The sequence below is a fragment of the Pangasianodon hypophthalmus genome, chromosome 2 (assembly GCF_027358585.1).
Source record: "Pangasianodon hypophthalmus isolate fPanHyp1 chromosome 2, fPanHyp1.pri, whole genome shotgun sequence".
Classification (NCBI taxonomy): Eukaryota; Metazoa; Chordata; class Actinopteri; order Siluriformes; family Pangasiidae; genus Pangasianodon; species Pangasianodon hypophthalmus.
In genome coordinates this window covers 12,961,425-12,989,101 of record NC_069711.1, presented here as the reverse complement: position 1 = coordinate 12,989,101, position 27,677 = coordinate 12,961,425, and the positions used below count along the sequence as shown (strand labels likewise).

The 27,677-nt window shown below is 38.2% G+C and overlaps 1 protein-coding gene across 1 annotated transcript; it reads left to right on the top strand.

The window, feature by feature from the left end:
• The first annotated feature begins 3,242 nt into the window (after positions 1-3,242).
• On the top strand, positions 3,243-19,960 carry slc2a1b (solute carrier family 2 member 1b). Its single transcript, XM_026916743.3, has 10 exons — positions 3,243-3,606; positions 11,414-11,509; positions 14,365-14,525; positions 14,651-14,891; positions 15,173-15,335; positions 15,881-16,068; positions 16,718-16,822; positions 16,971-17,072; positions 17,548-17,751; positions 17,882-19,960. The coding sequence occupies exons 1-10, from the start codon at positions 3,592-3,594 to the stop codon at positions 18,083-18,085; spliced, it is 1,479 nt and encodes a 492-aa protein (XP_026772544.1). The 5' UTR covers positions 3,243-3,591; the 3' UTR covers positions 18,086-19,960.
• The last annotated feature ends 7,717 nt before the right edge of the window (positions 19,961-27,677 follow it).

The window sequence follows — 27,677 nt, the reverse complement described above, 5'->3', positions numbered from 1 at the left end:
TATTATGTATTCTTTCATTCTGTATTCTACTAAAGATGTAAGATACATGAACAAAAATTAAGACTTTTAATGCAATTCCTTACAGATGAAAAGAGGTTGCTTGGAATTTTTTCCATTCTTTAGAAGAATGTTGTCTATGCTAGAGTAGTAGGAGGAAGACCACCAGTGGATACAAGGTGTTATTGTTTGTCCATAGTACACCGATGGCGTAAGAGTCACACTATTGTCACAACTTCTGGTGTCAAAGAAAAGTTAGTCTGGTTTTGTCAATGCAGCTTATTTCTCCTGGGACCTTTCTTCATAGATCTAAGAGCTATCAAGAATGGTTACTCTGAATGGTATTTCTTGATGAACAAATTTTAGGCTGAAATGCACACCAAGGTCTAACTTAGGAACAAGAAGAGATTTTTAAATATCCCATGATATGCTTGCTAGTAAAATAGTGATACTTATAACCAAAATCATGCTGACAAACATACAGTGGCATAGACTGTTAATGCACTCACAGTATTAACGGTCTATGACTAAACATCTAAAGAAATTTTGAGATTTAATATTGCATTGGTGATGGATTTACAACATATTATACCACAGTGCTGTTGAATTCCCAGTTGTGATTGAGAATTCAACAGCACTGTGGTAAAATATGTTGTAGGTTGTTGAAGGTTGATTCATTTTCTATAATAGCAGCTAGTTCTGGCTGCAAAGTTTATATCAAAGTGTTCGTTCTAATACATTAATGTTTCTAAAGTAGCAATTTTCACAGGAACTTGTATGGCAGACGCTCCATATAAACAAGCATGTGTAATTGTTGATATGGTGAGGTTTTCTGTGTGGAGACGTTTATTCAGCATTTTTGGAAGGAGTCTCCAGTGTCAGTGCTTTGAAACAGTCAAAGGTAAACCTGTTACTTGTAGTTTTCCATCACAGAAAATCTTCAGAACAGAAGGCTTGGCCATTTCTCCGTAACATGACAAGCAGCTTTTTTTTGTCTTTATAACTTCACAACAGAGAAAAAAAAAGCATCTGGTGAGGGAAAGACTGTTTATAGCTGCTATAAAGTAAGCGATAAAAAGAATTACTTGTTTCACTGATGTTTCACAATATTAAATGCATCTATAAACAAATAAAATGTGTCGTGATTTTTCTATTTAACAGCACACGCTATTGTGTTTTATTCCTTAATTAACATGCTCTTTCACAAAAAGAAACATTTGATAAACTGATAAAACTTTATGAAAAGTAACATTTTTTTCAAGCATTATGTTTTAAATTGTGTAATATATCTGAGTTTGTGGTAATATGGTTAATTGAAAAAAAGTAATTAGAAGAGTGCAATCATAATAAAACTGGGTGCTATACTTTATGTTAATAAATGATAGCTTGGAATGCACTGGTATGTAAAAGATGTTTTTGGTATTACTCTCAATTAATCACAAACTGATCTGTGTCATCTCCCGTTAGCTTGCTGTTCAAATAATCTTATTAAATTTATAATATATACAGTTATGTTGTCTCAACTGCTCTGAGATGTAATGTTTAATCAGAGCGACATGTAGTTTATATATATTATGAATAAGGATATTTGGTCAGATCCTGCATTAGTGCACAAGATTTGATTTGAAGAATTGTGAAATCATTGCGTCACGTCTTTTGTCCAGACTTTCCTAGAGGACAAAAGTCAACATTTTGGCAATGGCAAGCACATTTTTTTTTTATCTGATACAAAGCCACCCACCTTCAGAACATCCATCAATTATTGTTCCAAATGTCTGTTTTTGTTTATTTTATAGGTTTTCAAAGGGGTTGCATAATAGGACAAGAAATAATGCTTTACATCTTGTGTAGAACTTTCCCAGTCTTGACATCTTTTTGATCACTTTAATAGTGCACTGCCTTTTCCTGCTACTCTGAGCTGTTTATTTTGTTTCTCTTTGACTGCAGTAAGTGACTGCTTTTCCCATATCTCAAAGGGGGTGAGAGGTGCTACTTAGTTCATTTCTTTTTTATCTTACCTTCTGACACAAACTGGAAGGTTTTGTGGGTTTTAGAGAAACAGAAGTAGGCAAGTGCCTCTTGAGAATTTCTGGGCTTCCTTTCAATAACAAAAACAATTTATTTTATGAACATATACAACTAGGAGGCACAGTGTTGGCTAAACTTTTTATTCTTATTTGGCCTACAGTGAAATCAGTTTAAATAAGCTTTCAAAACCTCTGCCTCAAAATTGCCATTACAACTCACTGGGTGGTGCTACCGGAGATTAGGCTATATCTCTTCAATGCTTTTGTGTACTTCCACCAAATTTGGTTTATGTGTTTGTCCCTTCCTGAGGCCATATATTCATCACATTTACGATGCTAACAAAGGTTTACACAATACATATCGGTGATAGTGCTCCATTGTAATATTCCTGCAATAACATATCCCTGAACTGGATATAACAGGGAAAATTACTCTCTCTCACTCACTTTCAGTGTCAGTGGATCTCAGGAACACTGGGCGTGAGGTGGGAATACACCCTCTATGGGAATCCATCGCAGGCACCACGCACACACATTCATATGCTCATTCAAACCTAGCAGCAATTTAACTTTTATTTTCGTGGACTACTAGGAGCACTACAGTCAACAAGTGGAACAATATTTTAGCAACAATGTCAGCATTATCATTTTTATCATATGTGCAGACTTTATAGTCTATTTGGTTTAATTTTTACTTCTATAGTGGGCTTTATTATTCAGAGGTGCTGAAGAATACTAAATCATTTGATTTAGAAAATCAAACTCTTTCAGGAAAACATCTCTCAAACAAATCCCATCTCTCCACAGAGATAAAATGAAAAGGATGAAGCCTTAACTTCCCCAGCTTGGACTGCCACAGTCCATCACATAGTGTTTGGACCCCTTATTTACCTAATCTGCTCCCTATATAGATATTTGGATTATATTTAATAAATAAACCTGTGATGATACTAAAAAGATGCTTTATGTATATATACACACACACTAAATGTGTCCTCCGGCTGCAAAGAAGTTAATAGATTTCAAAGATTCGACATCTATAGCGCCCTCTTTCAGACATGTTGGTAACATCGAGGCTAGAGTTTGGCCTGTCTTTGCGTCACTGTGTAAGTAGCCAATGGGCTGATCCTTTCCTCCGCACTTCCGCTCACACCTCCGGGAAGGGGCGGGGCCTCGTGTTGCGTCAGCGTCCCGCAGCTACATCTAGCCGGCGAAAACTGCGACATGAGCAGATATTCTTCAGCGGTGACAAGATCTCGTGTTCACTCCGTAACAGACGGAAAAGAAGAAGATACGTCCAGAGGATAAAAGATAAATAAAAAAAAAAAAAAAACTTTTCAGAGACAGCAAAATCATGTCGGGAATTCAGCACGTGTAAGAACTTTCCTAGAGGTATTTTAGCTATAGTCAGGTCTTTTAACTCGCAAGTCGTGAAATAAGAGCACATTTTACGTCATTTTATTTTATTTTAGTTTATTGTTTTAATTAAACACGACAAAAAAGTAACCCGAGGACCAGAGAGGAGAAGTCCCGCCTTCAGCAGCCTCACTAAGTTTTTGACGCCACGATGGACAGCGACAAGGTAAAGCTAACTGCTCCAGCTAACATAGTTTATTAACTGGTAATGACTCTGGACTTAGTTTGCGAGTTGGTTTGGCAGGTAAAGTTAAAGAAACAATATTTTTTATGTGTAATATATGTTAAGTCATAAAGTGTTTGAGTAAAAACTTTGACACAAAGAGCCAGAAGATGATTTAAGCCCAAGCCAGCAGCTAGGATAGCTCTTTTATGTAACTAGCGTGTTATAGTTTCAGTGACGTGTTCGTGATGTGTGTCTGATGTCCGGATATGTGTGTGAATATCCTATACACTTAAAACATTAGGAACCATTAGCACGGGCTAATAATAGGGCCGTTTGGGCAGAACTCTGGCAAGTCATTGGAGGAATTGGATTTGGACTACGTCCAGAACCGCACACTACACCGTTGCTATGGTTACCACAGGCAAGGTTAGCTGTATGGTGAAGGATGGAGGTGTGTGTGTGTGTGTGTGCGCTTCAGCACGTACTCACACACTCTCTATTCAAGCATCATAGGCTAGCCGGCTGGTGACGTCACATATCGGATAACCCGGCTTTTGGAGGTTGTCATCATGCTGAATTTTATTATTAATACTGTTAAAATGACTACTGCTACAGTTCAACACTAAGGGATTTTTACACTCAGTGTTGTGTCCTGGTGTATCACCCAGGAATCAATCATTAATCATAAGCCTGAAGAATCTTTTGACACTGTGAGTTTGTCATGTGTGATTTTGAGTCCTCTAAAAGAAATAATGTTGTGCTGGGGGAAGAGTGTTATAACCAACCCGAGAACCATATTAGGATAGGAACAGGCTTGTTCTACCAGCACGCAGTCTAACTAGGCAGAAATTATACAACATAAGTTCACATTTTCACATTTATTTCTTCAGCTCAATCAGCTGCTTGAACCTTTTGTATTTCCAACTAATTATCCGTGTGGGTAAATAAGACCCTGCTGACTCTCCGAAGAATGAATAGCCTAGAGTGATTACCATATTGATTACCATAAATAGAGAAGCTCGTACGTGACTAGCAGATGGTTTGTTGTGGCGCTTCTGACACGAGTGTTAGCCACATTAACCAGGCAGTACCTTCGTAACTTCCTTTCTGGGAAACTCATAACTTCCTTTCTGGCCTAAAAACCTTAAGTATTTTGTTTTAATACTACTACTAAAGTATGATTTCCTAAGGAACATGTTTGGGAAATTAAAAATGTTTTAATATGCTTTCAAATTTATTTTAAGCCACATTATGGATGCTTAGTTGAGGACATTTTAACAGTGAGAATGTCCTTTCCTTCAGTTGTAATTTTAAATATATTTAATTTAGATTTTAACAAGGGGCTTGTTTGTGGACGTGCTGGGAAATGGCTGAGGTCTCCTTCGGGAGAACAGAAAAACAGCTGTCTGCTTGAGACAGGAGAACAAAGCTCAGCCACCGAGCTGCGGTCACAGAGTCGCTCTCTTCTCATAAGTGTTTGGCTGAGATTCACTTCTCCAGACATGAGTCTAAAATATCCAAAATTGGCACATGTGCTAGTAAGCTCCTCATGCCTGGGCTTTTCATATTGAGCTGTGTTCTGTTCCCACAGAAGCTCATGTGAAGAAGGGGGGAAGGGGCTTGTCGTGTAGGGAGACTGGGTGTTTTAACTAATGATGAGTTACTCTTGACTGTAGAGAATTGTGTGACTTTTTTTTGAGGCAGCACTCACTGTTTCTCTCTCTCTATTGGCTAAAACCAAATCTCTTTACAAATCTACCTTGAACTTGGACAAAACACGTTGTTGCTTGTTTTAAAGCTCTTAATCCTCACTGCAGGCAATTCAAAGGAGTGCAGAGGTGGACGCTTTGTATATTTGTTAAACCATTGCGACAAATGCTCTTTGACGAGCTAAAAAGTACCCAAAAAAGTTATTTCTAATTTCATGAAACTTACACAAGAGCTGCCATGTCTTAAGTAATTTCGTAAGAGGATTTTTTTTAATGTACTTTCATTCAACTATTGTCCGGTTGATCTCCTTTCACATCTTCATTCCTATGTCACAGATACGCATTTCACAGTAAGCCTAATGAACTCTAATAAAGATAATAGGATTAAAATAAGATGGTATTCTAGTAATACATTTCCTTTTATAGTCATATTATAAAACACGAGGTCTGTTTCAGGCCTGCAGTAGGCGTTGTGGCCGGAATGGTAGGATAGAAAAAGACTACACAGAGACAGTACATTAATTGGGATAAATTGGCTTTAAATAAAGTAAAGCCTTTTTCATTCAACAATTACCAGGGCTGATCCTTTAAAAGGTTCCTTTAACCAGCACTGGCACTGTGTTGGTGGAAAACGGATGCCAGTTTTTCCTGTGATGGGAGGTAAGTGAGGTCAGAGATGGCGGACGTGCCGACTGTGGTGTCACTCAGACACGGAGACAGAAAGAGTGAGAAAAGGGCGAACATGATACTGAACACTAGGCCTGTTCTTTCTACTTTTTGGGCCATAGATATTTATTTATTGATAATGCTTTTATTATGACTCAAATAGTCATGTTGTTTTAGATCATTGCCTACATTAATGTTAATAATGGTAGATCACTAAGAGACTATTTTCCATTAAAGAATCTGCAGTTTTCCGCTCCTTTCGGCTCCACTAGTATCAAAGACTGTAGCTAGAGACTGACTATACGCGAATGATGCAATCCCACACTTTCCATAGTGCTTTGCATTCAGTTACAACTCGACTGAGTCATATTTAGAGCCGAGAGCTTTTTTTTTCTGACCCCATTCACTTCACACAGTCATTCAGAAAACGGTTTATGTATTATGTATGTATTATTGTTATTGCATCATTATTATATGTATAAAATATTTTAATAATATATACCAACACACACCTTGATTACTACATTTAGTCATCACTGTATGTTGGAATGCAAAGGCCATCTAAAACGTCCAATTATACACTGATCTATTTCTTTTGAATACCTTTTTGTCATTCCTTTGAATTCCCACCCACCTTTTAAAGAAGTGTTTTATGTTCAAAACTTCTCAGCCGCCTACATCACATGTCCCAGTGTAAGGAAACCAAAATAGAGCTAAGGTACAATAGGTAAGACAGAAACAGCCTCGTCGTAATGAAACCAGTGTTTACTCACCGATGAGCACGGCCTGTTAAACCTGAAGATGTTTATTGCTACTAATGTGGCAAGGCGGTTGATATGCCACATCAGTTTTGTTATGAGGAAAGAAAGCATGAGTGCTTGAGTGTTGGCTTGTTATCAGGATAGAAAGCCTGACTACCAGAACACACATGCACACACGCACACACACACACACTTATTCTGAGAAGGATGTATACAATTTTCATCTAAAACAAGTGTAAAAACAAAGTGTGGCATAACTCAGACTCAGCTAAAAGGCCATAACAAAGGTGCATTTGCATGCTGGTTTTATTTTACTGTCTCAAACTCGCTCTGTAGTATCAGCCACATTAGATCTTCCGTCCTCAGCAAAGGTCTTTCTGAGCAGAAGAATGAGGAAATTTTTCACTTTATTGTGGAGTATTGCTTATATTTATAACCCCTATATGACATCCTTGTCACAAGACAGCTTTGTTTCTGTGGAAAGCTCTTATCATAGCAATGATTATAACAGAAGAAATGTGAGCTTCCTGGTCAGTTTTCCTGGAATATAAACAGTCCAGTATAAATCGCCATTCTAATTCACAATAAATCAACAGTGGCTCAGCTGATTACAGGCGCACCATTACACAGAGAAGCATAGAGAATGCGGAACAATCCTTACATAGTCTGATTTAACACTGTGTGTGTTTACACGCACACCAATAATCGTATTTTCTGATTTTGCCTGTTATCAGATTATTCAGTTGGTCATACTGTGTACCATGGTTCTTGAAACGGATTATTGGGGTTTAACAAATCTGACAAAAACACTTGGATTTTAAGCCGATAATCAGGTTATCCATTGCATGTATAGTGTTAATCTGATAAACTAATAATCTTTTGTTTTTCTACAACTGTGTACGCGAGGAAACTTGGAAAGGGAAAAATAACCTTGGCTTTTTGATGAAAATAGGCAGCGTGAAGCAGGATTCCATTATGTGCGATATAAAATTAATTTATATTTTAATTTTTATATATATATATATATAAAAGTCCTAAAGAAGTAGGCCTAATTTTTATGTGGTCGAAAATGAAACCAACATCAACAGTCATCATATGCAGCTAGCGATTCATGTTGTATAGACATTTATGCTCCTGTCCCTCTCAAGTAGCATTCATTTCACCGAGGAGCTGTGCTGCTCCCTGTCCTCTGTTTACTTCCCGTGTGTACCTCTCTGTGCTCTCAAGTTGCTTTGGCTGTTGACAGGACCCATTTAGGTCTGAGACGATGCACACGCTAGCAGATTATATCCAGAGATTATATCAGGAGAAAGGAAATTAGATTCCTTTCTCACACACTACGTGATTTTATTTGCCAGCAGTTGACTTGCCCACATATTTGCGGGGGGTGTTGCACAACTGAATTTAATTAATTGAAAAACGAACTAATTTAAATTATGGCAAAATTATTAGCTAGTTAACTAGGTAAATACGAAGAAATATATAACCCTGAAGTGCATTACCTTCAAATCAAAGACATATCAAATGGACTCCCTACTAAACCTACATGCCTACATGCCTTTCCTTATTGCGTGTTTGTATGTCTGTATTGTTATTTTTCCCTAGTGAAGTGTTTCCTCTAGTAACGTAGGATTAAGATGTCAGCATGACCGTCAAGTATTTCATACCTAAACACTGCTGTCTTTCGCAACACTGTGTTCAGAATTCTCCAAAGCTGAATCTCGCTTAAAGAGACACACCCAGTGAAATGAGTTCTGTTTCCAGCATTGCTGTGAGCACAGGAAGGATATAGTTAATGTGGCCCAGCTGCCATTTGTTTATGAATTCATGCGTCAGAAACCACACGGTACATTCAGCCTTCGGTTTGGTTATGAACATTGTTTGGTGTTGTAGTGTATGAGGTTTGAAATGATAATAATTTTATTAGAACTAGGGCTGCCACAAAGACTCGAGTATAAAAAAGATCCTCGATGAAAATTTCACGCAATCAAATATTCGGCAAATGACGTTCGAGAAAGTGGTGATAATATGCAGCATTTGGTGATAATATGCAGCAAGTTTGAATCTGACACCCTGCTGTATGATAGCTCTCCAGGCTAGGGGCATGTCACAGCAAGCAGGAGAAGCTTTCACTCAGAAGAGTTACGCCCCTTTGTAAAATGTATCTTAATACATGAGTTTAAATCAGATCCTTCTACATTTATTTACATTCAGTCTGTTTTATGTGACGCTTCCTGTGTAACGAGTAACAGCTACTTCAGTAGTCCTTTTAACTAGATACTCTTACTAAATTAGATATTTGGATGAGAACTTTTATTTTTACTTGAGTATTTATTTCTTAGTAATGGTGCTTTTAATTGAGTAACTATTTTTGATACTCTAACCATCTGTGACAGTAACAAGTAACCCCAAGTAAACCCAACCAAAAAACATTTTTATAGCATTGCAATATTAAAGTTGGGAATTTATTTATTTTTTGTTAAAAAGTCATGATAAAACGTAGTATATTTATATAGCAGTTATGTAGCATTTAACTAGAAAAAAAAAAAAAAAATGTTAACAATTGTCTTTACAAGTAGGTTTTAAGGTGCCATATGGTACCAGCTACTCGGGTATGAATCGAAGGAAACAGTCAAACAATCGATTATCAAAATAGCCAATAGTGACAGCCCTAAGACATTAGACATTTTTGCTGTAAGGTTTAAAAGAGACAAGGCTCCTTTAAGACTTCTTCCCCAGAACTTTTGTCGGGTCTTTGTGTGTGTGTGTGTGTGTGTGTGTGCGCACAAAGTAACATCCTGTACTTGAGATGGTTAAACAGCGTCGTCATGGACTCCCTGACCTCCAGCAGCTTTTCAGACATGCAGTCTTATTGGGAGAAAGCCAGCAAAGGCGTGTTCCTGCGTCATTTTCTTAGCCACTCAGGCTGAGATCTGTGTTCTGAAGTTTGTCTTAGTGGGTGGGTGCCTTGTGTAAAGTGAGACACATGACTACTTCAAACCCGTGTTGAATTTTTCCAAAGCATAAATGGTGAGGAACATGTCCTGATCGCTGCTTTGTTTACAGTCTCCCTGATAACACCCACAACACACATTAGCTGCACTGCCGCAGGCACATACCTTTTAAAGCACCTCCTCTAAAACTTTCCTTCCTCACTAATTTTTCTCAGTGAGTGTAGGTGAAGTTGCTACTTTAAGAGATGACATTGGCGTCAGTAAACTAAGAACCATTTAAGGATTTAACAGTATCTGTTTTATAGAAGTTTTTTTCATTAGGTTTGGGTTATTTACTGTCTACCCATAGTGTTTGTAGCCCTTAATAAAATACCGATGAATGTGTGTGGTGTAAATGATATGGTGTCTACACCTGATCTTATCAAGGTGGAATGAAGGATAGTGGCTGCCATGAATGTATTGTAACAAGCTTAGTCAGTATGTAAACAATGGAAAACTATATACTGGGATTCTTATAAAAAAAAACACAGACATATGATGCCATTGTGTGCACTTACATGTATGTCACAGTGTAGTACAACATCTTTAAAGCCATTATCAGATTTCAGGAACTTCGGCAAAGACTCACAAATCTTAGCCCAACATTTGAAATACTTTTAGCCCGTGAAATTTGGGTGGAAGAAGTCTAGCTCTAAAAAAGCTTGTCTTACAGTTTGGATTAAAACAGAGGCAGCTCAGGAAGGACAGAATTCTGTGACTCATTTGTTCTGGTTAGTTAGCTTCATGAAGTGGGAATAAATGTCTGCCTCGACCCCTTTACAGGATTACAGTGCAATATTATTCATGGGGACTGTTTACAGTAAACAGAGCAACGATCAGGACATGGAGACCAACATTAATTCAATCAGTCGAGCAAAGACTGAAAAATCAGCAGCAGTTAATTAATGATAACACAACAAGCACCAACATTGATTATCATACATACAATATTATGAAATCATGTCAAGGCTTTTGTACGCAAATTGTTAAAAATATGTAAAAAAAAATGACATTGTGCTACAAAATGCATGCAAAAACAAATGAATTAAATAGCAATTAAGTAGCAACCTCTTACAGAGAGGGAGAGAGAGAGAGATCTGTGGTTAGAGACTACTTAAATTATTATTTCCATCATAGCGTGCTTATTCTAGCTATTCCAGACCAGCCTGTACTGACCTGATATGGTATTTGTTTTAGCTGCAGAATGAGGAAAGGCCAGTGAGCATATTTTTAGCATGTGTATTTAGAAAACGATCAGAATACACTGGTATTTTCCAGGGGGAGCTTTACAAAATATTGTGAAAAAGACTTAAATGCTTTTCGTATGATTTCTTGTTTGGTGGCATTTACAGTTGCTTGAAAATTACAGAAGTGTGACTTTGGTGCAACAGCACTTAAAATTGTCCTTATTATGCAGTATACATTCCTTCCAGACAGGTGTAGGTTTAGCTCTTACCTAAGGAGAAATAGAGGTCCTTTTGTGAGAGTGATAGAGAGAGAGAGAGATGAGAAATGAGACGTCTCAGCTTCTAAGCATTCCATTGCATGCCCCGAAAGGCTACTCATAAAAGTCTGACAGTCCCCTTCAGCGTATGATTTAAGTTATTTTCTGTGAGTAAATTGTGTTGATTTGCTTTTGCCAGTGATTAATCTGTTTCTTTTTTATTTCCTCCTGCAGAAAGTGACCTTCCAGCTGTTGCTGACTGTGGGAACAGCTGTGATTGGCTCTCTTCAGTTCGGTTATAACACAGGTGTTATCAACGCACCTCAGAAGGTGAGCTTTGCGCGCGGACACGCACACAAACGCACACACACACAGATTCACACTTGACACAAAAACCCTGGACCACCGTATATAAGCCTCTAACACAGAGGCTTAGATTTACAGAAAAAACCCACACCCCAACCCTCTTGATTCCCATAACTTACGTTGCTCTCTGACTGAGATAGCTCATTTTAACATTTAGCTTCACACTCTACCATGAAATTTATGTAAGATATTCAGGTTTTTAATGGCCGAGTCTCAGAGTTTACATGAGTGTTGGCTCCAGGCTATCAGGACTGAATGTTCTAGATGTCACAGAAACTTATTGTGCTTGTCAACCTTCTGTAAGTCCAAAACACACCCAGAGTTTTATTGATTTTGCAAAGGTAATTCAACACGATTAAGGTAATTCTTGAGACACTAGGATATGTCCTTTGCTGGATATCGTTCAGTAAGGAGATCATAGTCTTTGATTTTACGAGAACCCTCCTGTCCTCCTAGTTGACTTACACCAGTGTTTACCTGCATTGTTGTCTAATTGTGGGCTGTGTTTTTTTTTTTCCATGCACTGGCAATGGTCTAACCAATGAAAATGTTTTGTATTTTGTCAGTCTGTGTCCTATTAAATTCAGCTTTTTGCTTAGCTTGCTTATTTTGGATTTCATAATGCAAGTCCAGATTTTTTTGCTGGAGTTATGACATACTTTCTTATAGTAGAGGAAGTCAATGAGGGAGCATGTCAAAGGACTTGACATCATGTCTAGAATCATGTCTACAACAGCCAATAATGCTTTGTGATTATGAAACATCTCTGTGAATATAATGGCACTCAGCAGAAGATTAGCAAACCAACTAAATGTTTAGTCGTTAGACTGAAGAGAAAATTATTGTATTTCGCACTGCTTTATTTCCTCCATTATTTTGGTTAGTTTTTACTGCAGTCTTATATCAGTATGATAATTGAAGTGCTGTGGAGAGAACAGTCAACCTAAAAGATGGAGGAAAGTGGTGTTCACAACACTGCTAGGGGGCCAGAGTAGGTCCTTAGAACCTGATAGGACATTTTTTTTCCTAGAGGATGAATTATGAGTTCCAGATGTTGGGGAGCAAACGATCCATTTACTCAAAAAAAAAAAAAAAAAAAACCATTTGGTAATGTTTATGCAGGAAGAGCCTGCATTAAACTGTTACTCATTTTGAGAAACAGGGTTAAAATCTACAACACAGTGTCGACATCCAGCTGCTAACTCTGCTGTTAGAGTGTGTTCAGCATGTTGGTAGAAGCAGAGAGAGGAGGTGAGCAGTCTAACCAAGGACACAAGAAGCTCATTGATGTGTGTATGAGGCCATGCTGGCAGTAATATACTGGAACTACTGTAAAGTACCTCACACATGCTCGCTTAGTTACCAATATTTCGGCCCTGAAGTATCTAAAAGAAAGCATTGATTCATGTGAGATGCTATAGAGGAAGCGGACAGAGATATAATCCTCAGTAACGTAGTCTTTTAACAAATGGGATGGCTAAAAAGTAAAATTCTCGTGAACACATTGGGGAAAGTGGGTATTAGTGCCTGACCAAGTTTTCATTTCTTAAACCATACTCACACTGCAGTCAGGTGTGTTTATGGCTTCTCCTGCTACAGAGGTAAGAACAGTAGTAAGAGTAAGCTAGTCATAAAAGGGAGTGATAAGGCCTAGCCTGTGCCGCTCCTGTGTACACAGTCTTTCTGATAAGATTGATATATTTTCAATGGTTCTTTGTCTAAAGCCTCCATGTTTCAACAGACACACTCATGCAATATGGCAAACATACAGTTACAGTTGTGCAGACACTAATTTTCAACACACCTCCAGCTGCTAGAGTGAGTCCATATTGTATTCAATATTCAGTGTTTGAGAGAGTCATAATATTTTGAGAGTCATACATTATTTAGTAGTAATCACATGACACTGATGAGGAGTTGTGTAAATGATTCAATACTGTGAATTGGAAAAGAATTATTCCTCCATACCTGAACAAACTGAGGTGCCTTTTGCTACATCTCAGACAGCAAACAGGAAACAATTTGGGTTTGATTAGATTACAACTGCAAGGCATAAAATCCAAAGTGTGATCTCTCTCTCTCAAAAAAAAGAATCAAATAGTTATTTTGCTTAAAATGCCCATCTCTATTACTTACAGAGCATGTGGTATGGTTTGTAGAATGCCATACTGTATAATCATACTGTAATCCATGTTTACAGGGGAGATATTCATAACAGAGGCACATGATGATATACAGTCTATTTTGTCAATGACGTAGATAGGATCATCTTATTCTCACAGAGTGAAGAGTCAGAACGTGATGAACTAAAATGCAGAAACCCGATCTCCTTGAATAGCTGCCCTGCCAAGCAGCGAAACATAGAACAGTTCCTCTAACACCTCCCTTCGCCTTCCTATTCAGGACATGCAAACATGCATTGCTCCTCTCCCCTTTCAGTAAATTCTTTACCCTACAAAAGAAAAACGAAAAAACGAAGAGTGAGCATAAGAGTGTATTTTTCTAAGGAAAGCTTCTTGTCCTCTGTCATGGCCATGGTGTCTGTCAGCACAAGTGTTCCACGGAAAAGGCAGAAACGTAACCAGAGAACTCGTCTGACATTTTCCTCATCCAGTCACACGCAACAAACACCTCCTGCACCAAAACACGAAGCCCATTGCTCAACGCCCTCTGCAGGACAAAGATTGCATTAAATATATTTCTAGAGTAGCATACTTGTTGGAACATGAAACTGTCTAATGAATACTTTCAAATACCTTTTTTTCTTGATAAATCACTGAGATGTTTCTTGAGGTTTATGTTTTGTACTTGTGTTGTAGATCATCCAGAGCTTCTACAATGAGACGTGGTTTGACCGATATGGTGAGCCAATACCTGAAGCATCCCTCACATCACTGTGGTCTTTCTCAGTGGCCATCTTCTCTGTGGGGGGGATCTTTGGCTCCTTCTCCGTTGGCCTCTTTGTCAATCGCTTTGGAAGGTAAATTCAACCAGCACTCCTTATATATCTTGCGTTAATGCCATGAATATTTGGTATAGAAGTCAGTAACAGAACTTTCATTTCCATTTTCTCAATCTTTCCATCTGTATTCTGCATTTCTACAGGAGAAACTCGATGCTCATTGTTAATGTGCTAGCCTTCATCTCAGCAGCGCTGATGGGCTTCTCTAAAATGGCAGCCTCATGGGAAATGTTGATCATTGGCCGTTTTGTGGTGGGGCTTTTCTCTGGCCTTTGCACTGGGTTTGTACCCATGTATGTGGGTGAAGTTTCACCTACCGCCCTCCGAGGAGCCTTGGGAACTCTGCATCAGCTGGGCATTGTTATAGGCATCCTTATAGCTCAGGTATGCATACGCCACCCCTTAGCCACACAGTAATAGAGTCCAAAAAGTCTAAACGCACACTCTTTTGTATCTATCTATGATCATAACCATGAAAATATTACATGAACATCAAAATGTTATCAGTCTGAATTTACCAGTAAACCATGTTAGAGTTATTATTTAATTTCTGTGGTATTCAGTATACAGAAATTCAAAAGAAACTATGAATTAATTTAAATTATTGACACAAATAGAGGAGCTAAGCATATGACGGAACAGGAACTGTACTGTGTTTGGTGCAGGTGTTTGGTCTGGATGTGATCTTGGGCAACGCCGATCTGTGGCCCTTCCTGCTGGGCTTTACCTTCATCCCAGCACTGCTGCAGTGCTTCCTGTTACCCCTCTGCCCCGAGAGTCCTCGCTATCTCCTCATCAACTGCAATGAAGAGAACAAAGCTAAATCAGGTCAGCAAACACATACACACACATGCACACACACCATGATTAGCCATACGTAAGCTATAGGTAAGTCTTCTACTCCAAAACACTGAGATTGACTCTGAATAATAGAAGAATTTTTTTATTTTTAGCTATCAGACCACTTTTGTCCCTATTACTGACAAACTGTCAACCATTTTTGGTAAATAAAAAAAAAAAAAGAACTAGTTGTAATTCATATAGTTACTACTCATATATACATAGTTATTAGGAATATATATGTATAATTACACCTACACATACATATACCATAAAATGCTAATTAAAAGCAGAGTTTGATCCTCTGCGTAATTGGTTACTCACTCAAGAGCGGAAAGCAAACACAGCAAGGGCATGTAGATGCCTTTACAGGAACGGACTGTAAACCTAAGTTTGTAATACCAGCAGTCAGTCTCCCACTCAGACCAGCTGTTGTTTTATCTTTCAAAGATTTTGATGCAAAAATCATTTCCATATTAATTTGTAATGTATCAATGATTACATAATAATAATAATTTTGTTTGTGTATGTAGTGTTGAAAAAGCTGCGTGGAACAACAGATGTGAGTTCAGACATGCAGGAGATGAAGGAGGAGAGCAGGCAAATGATGAGGGAGAAGAAAGTGACCATCCTAGAGCTGCTCTCCTCCCCACTCTACCGGCAGCCTTTAATAGTCGCCATCGTACTGCAGCTGTCACAGCAATTGTCTGGCATCAACGCTGTAAGCATACACACACACACACACATACAAAACAGTGTTTCAAACACTGTGTGAAATATGGCCAATATAAAGTCTTCTTGGGTCAAATAAATCAAGGTTCAGTCATTCATTCATTCATCTTCAGTAACTGCTTTATCCTGGGCATGGTTGCAGTGGATGCAGAGCTTATCCCAGGAACACTGGCCACAATACACCCTGGATGGGACGCCAGTAGATAAACAATATAGCCTTACTTCTTTTGCAGATATTTGTATTTTGCATTTTGGACACTAACATTAAAGTGTTAAATCTGAGCTAATGAAATTTCCATTACTCAGTAACCCTTCATATAGAGTATACTAGATTATAAACAGATGTGCCTGGCAGATGTGCAACCTACCAAAGCCAAAATATTGCATAATGTGTGTAAAGCGCTACTCTGTATGGCACCAACAAGATGGTGGATGAAAACTGATCTGTATACAAAACAATAGAGCGATTAATGCACCAGGGTTAACAGGATATCTCTAGTTGTACCAGAAAACACACTACACCTGTCTCACGCAAATAATACAAACAGCAGTAAATGTTGATCTTTGTCCAGTCAGTCTACATGATGCTGATGATTATGTTTGTATGTGTCGGCTGATGATGGTGTTTATTTGTGCAGGTTTTCTACTTTTCCACGAGCATCTTTGAGACAGCTGGTGTGGCGCAGCCTGTGTATGCCACAATCGGAGCGGGAGTCGTCAACACAGCGTTCACTGTGGTGTCGGTGAGTCATGTGTGAACACATCTCACAATGTCCATGTGCTATGGCAAACAGACTCTATCATTTTAATAACAACTAACATAAGGTGTTCATTGTGGTGCTATGTATTGTAAGTCAATAATATCTTCATCTTGTCATTTCTCCCCTGCAGCTGTTTTTAGTGGAGAGAGCTGGCCGCAGATCACTGCAGCTAATAGGACTGCTGGGTATGGCTGTGTCTGCAGTCCTGATGACAATTGCCCAAGCACTGCAGGTATGATAAAACACACACATTTTCTTCTATATAGTTCTGAAAACTACAGGCTTTCCTGAACAGAAATACGTTTCTCTGTTGCATGTATCTCAACCAGAAGTAAAGTTCTAGCATTTTAAAATCTGGGTTACCTGCAAAGGTGAAAAAGGAGAAAGCCGTATTTAAGAATTCCATTCTATCTGAGCTAGCCAACAACTTGATCAAGGTGTGACATGCACTGTGTGAGGAACTCACACTTAATTTGAGTTATCTTTAGGCAAACTGACTGTTTTTATAGCTACATTTTAAAACTGGCTCCTGGGGTTGGCTCCTCCTAACCCTAACCCTGGGTTTTCCCAGTCACTCATGACTGCAACACATATGTGGTCTTTGCTCTTTGATGTCTTTTTCTCGCTTCATTGATATTCAATACTGAACAGGCAGGCAGTTACAGGCAGTTGTTTATTTATGCTGTTCTCATGTGTCGATCTCACAGGTACAGGTCCCGTGGATGTCATACATGAGCATCATTGCTATTTTTGCCTTTGTGGCATTCTTTGAAATCGGACCAGGCCCCATCCCTTGGTTCATCGTAGCCGAGCTGTTCAGTCAAGGCCCTCGGCCTTCTGCTATTGCCGTGGCTGGGTTCTGCAACTGGACGGCCAACTTCATAGTGGGAATGTGCTTTCAGTATGTGGCGGTAAGGCACCAGCATTTTGATTATTATTTGATTATTTATTTGACCTGCTCCACCATTTCACAATTTGTGGTTTGTGGCAACTTTATCATCTCTTTTTCTCTCTCTCTCTCTCTCTCTCTCTCTCTCACAGAACCTCTGTGGTGCATACGTCTTTATCATCTTTACTGTCCTATTGCTGTTTTTCTTCGTTTTCACATACTTCAAAGTTCCAGAGACAAAAGGCCGGACATTTGAGGAGATTGCTGCCGGTTTCTCCCGGCCAGCTGCTGCAGGCGTAGAGAAAGCATCACCTGAAGAGCTGAACAGCCTGGGGGCTGGGGATTCTGAGCTCTGAGCCCCACCTCCTTCATTCCCTCACACTCCTTGACACAACTACTGAGAGAGGAACATGCTGGAAACACATTTCTCTCTCTGCCTGTTCAATGCCTCTGTTCTTCCTTTTTCATATGTGTACATAGGTGTGGAGAGGTGGGAAAGCTGTATTTAGAGATTTCCAGCATTGTTTTATATTTACATGAGAAAATATTTTACTTTTTAAACGTTGTATCTGTTACCTTGTCTGTACAATAAGACGAAATTATTTTTATAATGATCATTCCTGTTGTCCACCAGCATACTTTTATCGAGGCTTAAACATAGTGAATTCCATATAACTGTATCTTTCTTTTATGCAAGTCAGAGAGCTTTAGGATTGGGCTTATTTATTCAAAGCAATGAGAGATTGATGGATGGATGTCAAATTAGCTAATGGGAAGATAGAATAGGGACAAGCTTTGAATTGTGGTGTGCTGTGGCCCTCCTGGAATCTGCTTTTACAGACTTCTTCCCCTACCTGCCATTTCTGTATTCTCAAATAGAGATTATATTTATTTTACAAGTGATTTTATATATTGCCTTTATCCGTGATTTTGAGCAAGCTGGATAAGGCGCGGTGTGTTTGTGCCTCAGAGTTCCATGGTAAGGGTATGATCCTGAGCTCTGTTTACTGTGTAGGCTCTCCAGTGGTTCACAGTGCTTTCAGGATAAGCTCCAGATCCACCACACCCCTCAACAGTATAAGTGGTAATGGGCAATAAACTTTTTAGTCCTATGTATTTTATAATTACGAATGTATTTACATTTTTACAATTGCTATCTTCTGAACAAAAGTTGAGTTGCACTGACATTAAAAAACATTTCCAAATTATTTTAATCATGTATGACAATTTTGACAGTATATCATTAATGTTGTACAACACATGTATACTGTACACAACTCATATATGTCAGTTCATCACCATGAAGATATTTTAAAAGAAACCAGCATGTCGACAGCTTTATAATTCCTATTTTATGGTTTTAATTTAATTTTTTTTTTTAAAAAAAAAGATGGATTTTTTTAGTCTTGATTCAAATAAGAATGAGGCTTTCCTGAAGCTTTCTTTATCACTCACATCTCGTCTGACATTAATCACACCTAACACAGTGTGGTTAGAGTGAGTTTGTTATAAAGTAAGAAACATTCTGATGAAGAAAAACTGAAATAGTGATGTTTTGCACACTTCCCAGTTCTTGTAATGTTCAACAATTTCATGCGTATAATTTTAGGCATGAAAAATCTGACTGTTGCATTCTGGATTCAAATTTTGCATGGCCAGTTTGAACAACACATGGAATGTGTGTCAGGGTGCAGGGTACATGTTGAGGGCTTTCAGGCTAATTAGCAAAAGCATTCCAGAAAGAGTGTGTGCATGGGTTTGTATGTGTGGGTGTGTCCTGTTGCACATGGAAAAAAGCACTGTATTAGGTCAGAATATCGGGTTGGCTCAAAAGATGTATTTTGTCTAACAATGTTTGCAACCTCTTTGTACCTGAAAGAACCAGCGTGTATCATAATGGACACAGGGTGAGCTTATCATTGCCTTAAAACAATAAGTGGCCATGGCAACATGCATAAAGAAAAACGTTGTACATAGCAGAAAAACTGTTTCATAATTTCCTATGTATGTGGTTTGATATGATTTTTTTTTTTTACAACTTTTTTTTTTCCAGATAATAATGAAACTCACTTCTTGACTAGACTGTAATGCTGTAATACTGTAAAGATAGTTTAAAATGTTAAGTTGTATAGTTTTACTGTTAAATAGTGTTGTATTTATTAGCTTGCCTAATTTATTTAGTTTTTGGATTTTAATATCTTGTTTAATATCAATAAAATGTGAAAAATATATATATATATATTTTTTTTTTTGAGTCCTGCACTTAATAACCGCTCTCACTTCTTACTTGAAACTGTTTTTGAAGCTTAAGTTGAATACCGGCTGAGTTCTGAGCTACTTAATGAATCTTTAATTAGTTGAACACTCCATTGAACAGCATTACAGCCCCCTGCAGTTCTTAACTCCATCCACTTGGGGGCAGTTTTTACCCAAATCATTTCTTCAGATAATTCAACCCTATGCTCAGTTTTTTGAGCCTTTCTAAGATCATCATTTGTACTGATAACTTTCACGTGGTTGGACAGTACACCTATCCTTTATACCAAAACTTATTGGACATTATATCAGGTAAACCTACAAAACTACACATTTGTCAGCTCTCTACCCCATTAATGGAAAAGGACCTCAATAGAACCAAGACTTACGAGATGTTATTTGGGTGATGGACTCTTCTCAGCACAGCAGCATTATCGTAGTTTTTAGGCTGTGTTTACACCTATTGGCGATGTTATTTAACATTTCTTCCATGTTGGTCCAGGTTATTGGTGAGCTTCTAGACAAGATACTTCATCTTTTTCCTCTAGGCCATTCATCAGTGGTGAGCTTCTAGCCACAGCACCACTGTTGACTGTTGATATTTCTAGTGCACAAACTGTTAGTAAACCAGCAGTGACACTGGGCTCCAACTTCCATCCTTGGAAGAGATTTACTACTCGTGCTTGCGTTTGAGGAGAGCTACTAACATCTGCTAAGACCCCATTCACACCTGCCATCATCTGTTTGCACTCCTGCTATCCAGCAAGCATTACAGGACCATTTATCACGCTGCCGAATCAACCTTTCTCTAACCCCCTTCTGAACAGGAAGTTTGCATCCGGCACATTCCATACACTTTTGAACATTTTGCAATATACACACACCAGTAATGATAAGCTAACAGCAGTAGACTACATTTGTCTCTTATTGCTCATGATAGCTGCTCTTGTCAACAGCACTATAGACCATTCTGTTGCTAAATGCGTGACTCTGTTAATTACTGTGCTGCTATTATTATTTCCTATTGTACTGCATCACTGTACTTTCAACTGTCCATGACCACCTCTATAAGCTGATCTATCATTCTGCAACCGATAAAAATTTTATGACTGTACATAACTAGATTTTTATTTCTAATTTTGTGTATTTAAAACTATTTCCTGGGGGTTGCATATCAATTTACATTGTACAATAACAATAAAGGTACTTATAAAAGCAGACTGTGATTTTAGGATTAATTGTTGAAAAGTAACCCACAACCCTGAGCATCTGTCTGTCTCAGACAGTAATTTGAATATTGATCTTCAACCAGGCTGAGTAAAGATCAGGTCAGTCAGAGGTTATGGAATGAGTGGCTCATTACCCTCATCAGCACCATGTACAACTCAGAGATTAGTCATGTCTACAATACAAAGTGGACTTGACTTAACCCATTTAATTTTCCTTATTGAAATAATTCAAATCAATAACCTATTCCTATGTTCCTATTTTAGAGGGGACTTTGTTATGTAGCACAACATTATACATAGGAGAACAAGAATATTAAAAAAAACAACAACAAAAAAACATGACACAAATCACAAGAAACACATCCAGTACAATGTACATATGATCTAATCTTCTTTTGGCATTTGTGGGAGCTGAAGAGTTGGTAGTTGTTCTTACTGAGGTGTGTCCAATGCAATTACTGAAGGAGGCTCGCTATCACAACCACCCAGTGCCTTCTCTATAAGAGAGACTGATTGGTGAATGAAGTGCCCCATCAGCTCTAATGCTGTCTAGAACCATCAGGGATGTTTAAAGCCTCCCACTCTCTATCTCACGTTCCGGAAATAATGGAGAGAATTGGAATAATGATTCATGAACCTTAGAAATGCAATGGAGACTAGATCAGAAGCTGTTCTATTTTAGTAGAAACATTCTATAAGCTAGTGGGGAAAAGAAACTGATGTTCTAAACATTTATTGAGAAGCACTATAAGGGCTTAGGTGTTGTGTGAGAACATTAAGAACTACAGTATAATAAGTTCTCTGTGAGATATTGTCACATTTGTATTTATGGAAGTATATTAAAAAAAAAAAAAAAAAAAACATTATCCTTTTCAGGGTGGATCTGGAGCCTATCCCAGGTACAGAGCATGAGGTGCAAATGAAGCCTGGATGGGACACCAGGCAAAAACATTCACACCTAGAGGCAATTTATCAATTATATTTTTGGTAGGTAGGAGGAAACCAGTGAACACAAGGAGACAATGTACAGAAACTCCAGACAGACAGTAACCCAAGCTTAGAATTGAATCTGCGACCCTGGGCAGCTAAAACACTGACCACTGCACCACTGGGCTACCCGTTCATGCTTCAGAGAAGTGTAAATTACAAAGAATCTATAATACATGCAGATGAAAGCAGCTGTTTTCTCAATATGTGATTGTCATTTTCACTGTGGGCGTTTCCAGGAAAACCTGGTGTGTTCGTGTGTGTGTGTGTGTGAGGTTGGGGGAAAGGCTGCCAGTTGATGAACTGATGTAGTTAGGCAGCAGTCTGATATACTGTATTTCCATCCATTTTCCTTACCTCAGTGCTACAAGTAAGTTAAACTTATAGCTGCTTATTCATTCATCTTCAGTTTCTGCTTTATCCTGATCAATGTCACAGTGGCTTGGAAGCCAGGAATACTGGGCACGAGGCAGGAATACACCAATGCATACATATTTGCTCACTCATTCACACCTAGAGGCAATTTAGAGTGGCCAGTCCACCTACTGGCATGTTTTTGGGAGGCTAGAGGAAAGTAGAGAACTTGGAGGAGCCCCACACAGACACCAACCTAAACTCAGGATCTAATTCAGGACCTGGAGCTGTGACCACCTACTGCATGATGATGCTGTTGTGCAAACTGAATGACTGAACTTCTTATAAAAGACATTGTTTGGTTCAACATTGCCACTAGTAATTAAAGAGCAGTGGAACAATATTATTATTTGTACCACTTGTAACAATTAATTCCACCTTCACATTATGGATGGTAGCTTGGCTATGGAATGTACTTAATGTAAATACAGCTGAGTCACATATGCAGCATGATTTTCTCTGTTTTATCGTACATAATAGCGTGCCATAGTGTGGAAAACCGCATAAGCAAGTCTATTTCAGATTAATTAATGACATGATACTGTTTGAGTATTACAGATTACAGTTTTCATGAACTGGTGGCTGGAGCCTTGTAGCTCCAGTGCTAAACTAAAGCAACAAAGTTCAAATACAAAAACTGTCTTGCTCATCAACTACATTTGAGGACAATTTTGTTGCCAAGTTTTGCTCAAAAAGCCTACTCGAGTAGATTCGATAACTAGTAGAATTCTGCCATTTAGAAGAAAAAGGACCATTGGAGATTTTCAAGATGTGGATTGATTCCAGCAGTCATACTGACAGATGCAAAGCTGTGAAAAGCCGCAGGCTCAATATGGAGTTTTCTGCACCAGAGTTTGTCTCATGGTGCTTCAGCAATCTTTTGTCAAATGTGCCACTGGTTCTGGGTTAAAATATGGATTGTAAGCTTCCTGCTCTGCTAATTATCCAGTACATTTCCTACAAGACACATCATGTCAAAACGCTCAGCAAACAAGCATGGTGGAAAGAGCATACGTGGATCCCTGAATAGAAGGACGAAACTGAGAAATTAATGATAGCTCCAGGTTTATAGCAGCACCAGCACATACAGTAATGAAATGAGGGGGAAAAAGAAGAGGAGGAAGAAAATAAGAAGGCTAAAATGTTACTGAAAGAGTGTGAGCTGGATCCATTATTGGTCTCTGAGGTGGAATGGAGTTCAGGAATGATGCTTAGAGTATTATTTCCTCTCTTTGAGCTTCATCACCTTGAACATATGACATCACCCACACAAGAATAGTGCAAGTTCAGCGTGTAAAATGAAAACTAAGCAAATATTTCACCAGCGTCTTTAAATGTACAACTTGAAGTGAATGCTCATTGTATAGATTTATACATTCATAAATATATAGTCCATAATTAGCTACATCTACTATATACCTATATATCTATATTATAATAATAATCAACACTTTTTTGGGATAAAATTCATTAAAATGTGCTATATGCACTATAAGACAGGATTACTTGATCAGTTAAATCAGTGTTTGTGGCACGATGTTGCAGCACGTAGTGTTTCTGGATTTCCTCTGGGTTCTCTGGTTGCCTCCCGCCTCCAAAAAACATGTCAGTAGGTGCACTGGCCAATGATCTGACATTCCTGGGACATTCAGGGAGTATTCCTGCCTTGCAACTTGTATTCCTGGGATAGGCTCTGGATCCACCGTGACCCTGACCAGGATAAAGTGTGGCTGCTGAAGAGAGTGAGTAAATCAGTGTTGATTTTTAGTTGAAATGTGTATTTTCATAGCAAATAATCTCCATGCTGATGGAATTACTGTGACCCTGACCAGGATAAAGTGATTACTGGAGATGAAATGAATGAATAGTCTTCAAGTTCTGAAACTTGAACAGTAATGTAATAGCCCTGACTGTGCCATCTCAGTGTCCAGGCATTGCCATGGTAACTTAGGTGCAATCACAATGTATGTGTCTGCTCCTCTGATTCAACTGTCCGTCTGTTAATGCACACACACACACACACACGCACACACACAATAAAACATTTCCTGTTTAGTGTGACATTTCAAAGAGAGAGGAACTTTTAGTAGTTATCTTCTACAAATGTATACCCAGAAAGACATTTCCTCTTCATTATACACTGATTCTGCAAAAAAAAGTGTAAGTAATCAGAATGAGACATAGAATGAGACAATAATTTTGGGAATGATGTTCCTGAAAGTTGAGTTTATATGGATCTAAAACAAAGCTTACTCAGCCACTTCTTTCCTCCTACTGCCATTAAGGAGTGAGTGCTGCTTCTGAGACAATTAGATAAAACTCTATTGATCATGAGATTCCATTGCCAAAAGGAAGCAGAAATGCTACGCTCACTGGGAAGGCCTTGGTGATTAGGTTCATGTGTGTGCATGCACATGTAATTATATACAGTATGTACGTGCATTAATGCATGTGTATAAATCATGTAGCCGTGTCAAGTTTCGTCATGTCAATATTATGGCTGGATCTGTGTGTGTGTGAGCCTCTAATTCACTGGTGTTTCTTATAACTAGCGAATGCTATTCAGAACATTTCAGTATAATTCTATATGCTGTAATAGGTAAGGAGTAAAACACAAAAAATAATCTGGTAAAAAATATATCTTAAAAACAATCAATGGTGGGGTAGTGGGATGCAGCCAGATACAAAGCTGAATATTGTCATGCTTTTTATCTGTTTATAGTTACACTAAAGTTGTGGAATGTCAATGAGACAATTTAGTTTCTGTTATCACTTACGTTATAGCAGCTATAAAAAGAAATTTCCCTCATGTTACCAAGAAACTGCAAAGCCCTCTTTCCTGAAAACTTAGGAAGAAAACTTATTATAATCTAATCTTATTATATGAAGATAATGTCATGAATCAGAATCATGGATTGTAACCACACCTTCGTATATACAGTGGCTTCAGAAAGCGTTCAGTTCCCTTCAGTTTTTGCACATTTTATTGTGATACAGATTTAATTTCAAATTAATTCAATTGACTTTTTTGGCCATTAATCTACACACAGTAATGACAAAATGAAAACTTTTTAGGCATTTTTCAAAATTTATTAAAAAGAAAAAACTGAAATATGTCAATTTGATAAGTTTTCAGACGTTTTAATAAACACTTTGTAGCACCAACTTTTACAGCAAATCCAACTTTGAATCCAACTTTGCAGTTTCTTCAATTCTTCCTGGCAGATCCTCAAACCATTAGATTGGATGAGGAGCCTCCTTAGAGTGGCCATTGTGTTTTTGGTCACCTCCCTGACCAAGGCCCTTCTTCCCCAGTTCCTGTGGTTGGCTGGATAGCTAGCACTAGGAAGAATCCTAGTGGAGCTCACTGTACTCCTAGGAACATTTAAAGCTTTAGAAATAGTTTTATATCCTTGCCCAGAACTGTGACTCAAACACACTTTGATTGCAGAGGTCTACAAAGAGTTCCTTGGACTTCATTGGTTGGTTTTTGGTCTGACATGCACTGTGAAATGTGGGACCTTATGTGTATATATATATACATATACAAAGGTTTGTGCCTTTCTAAATTATGTTCACAGGTGGACTTCAGTCAAGTTCTAGAGACAGCTCAAGATAATTAAAGCAAACAGGATGCATCTGAGCTCAGTTTGGAGTGCCTTAGCCAAGGGTCTGAATACTAAATGAATTATTTCAGTTTTTTATTTTTAATAAATTAACAAACATGCTTCTAAAAGCATGATTTCACTTTGTCATTATGGATTTTTGTTTATAGATTAATGGCCAAAAAAGTTAATTTAATCTATGTTAAATATATAATTCAATAAAATGTGCAAAAAGTGAATGGGTCTGAATACTTTCCGAAGCCACTGTAATTTATCAATGCATTCTCTTAGGAAGTACCTTGCATTGCTTAAAGAAGTAAGTACTGTATCTTAAGATCCTTTTTTTTTTTTTTCGGACAACCCTTTTTTTTTGCATAACTTCCAATGTGTCATTAGTTGATTCTATAAATATGTCTTCTTGTTTGTAGGACACAATGTTCTATGAGTAGCTTCAGCTCAGAAAATATGTATGACTCATTTTAGCGTCATCATTCTATTGGTGTGCACTCCTCCTCGCTTTCTGACTCTATCTGTCTCTCTCCCTCACACTAATTCTTTCTCTGTTTTCCCACAGTGAGGGCTTGTGTAAAATCAGGCCATGCTGAGCTCTGAAGCACTACACTCTCATACCTGAGCTATAGTTTTGGAGGCAATTAACTCTTTTTTATTGGTTCAGTTAGCTCATTATAAAACCCAAGTGGCTCTTACAGTATGCTCTTGCAGTGTATTCTGGGTCATGTTACTGGGTGCTGTGTAGCCCTTACTGCAGTGATTTGAACTTTGTAATATCTATCCATTTTAAAATTTTTTTTAGAGGAATGCTAGATTTAAGGTACTGTATTGCATTTCTGATTTCTGATTTTATATATATATATATATATATATATATATATATATATATATATATATATATATATATATATATAAAGTGTATCAGGCTACAGTGCTACAGTCTAGCTTTCTGTGACTTGTACTTTACATATGCTATACATATGTCAGAGAACAAAATCAGTGAACCCAGCAGACTCTGCCAACATGAATCCTATGATAATATATGCTATAAGCCACATTAATTCATTCATTCATTCATTCATTCATTGAAGTAACCACCTAACCCACACACACTGGACGTGAGGCAGGAATACACCTGGGATAGGATGCCTATTGCAGGGCAAGACAAAGGTTTGTGGACTCCTGACGATCACACTCATTCATCTAAAAGGTGTTCAGTGGGGTTGAGGTCAGGGCTCTGTGCAGACTCTCGAGTTCTTCCAGTCCAACATTGGCAAACCATGTCTTCATGGACCTCGCTTTGTGCACAGAGACATTGTCATGCTGGAACAGGTTTGGATCCCTTAGTTCCAGTTAATGGAAACTGCAATGCTACAGCATACAAAGACATTCTATACGATTGTGTGCTTCCAACTTTGTGACAATAGTTTGGGGAAGCCACACAT

What these genes read in the sequence shown, in the direction of transcription:
- slc2a1b (XM_026916743.3), top strand. An exon ending in TAGGCATCCTTATAGCTCAG is followed by an intron (nt 14,892 to 15,172) that starts GTATGCATACGC and finishes TGTTTGGTGCAG; the next exon opens with GTGTTTGGTCTGGATGTGAT. An exon ending in CAATTGCCCAAGCACTGCAG is followed by an intron (nt 17,073 to 17,547) that starts GTATGATAAAAC and finishes TCGATCTCACAG; the next exon opens with GTACAGGTCCCGTGGATGTC.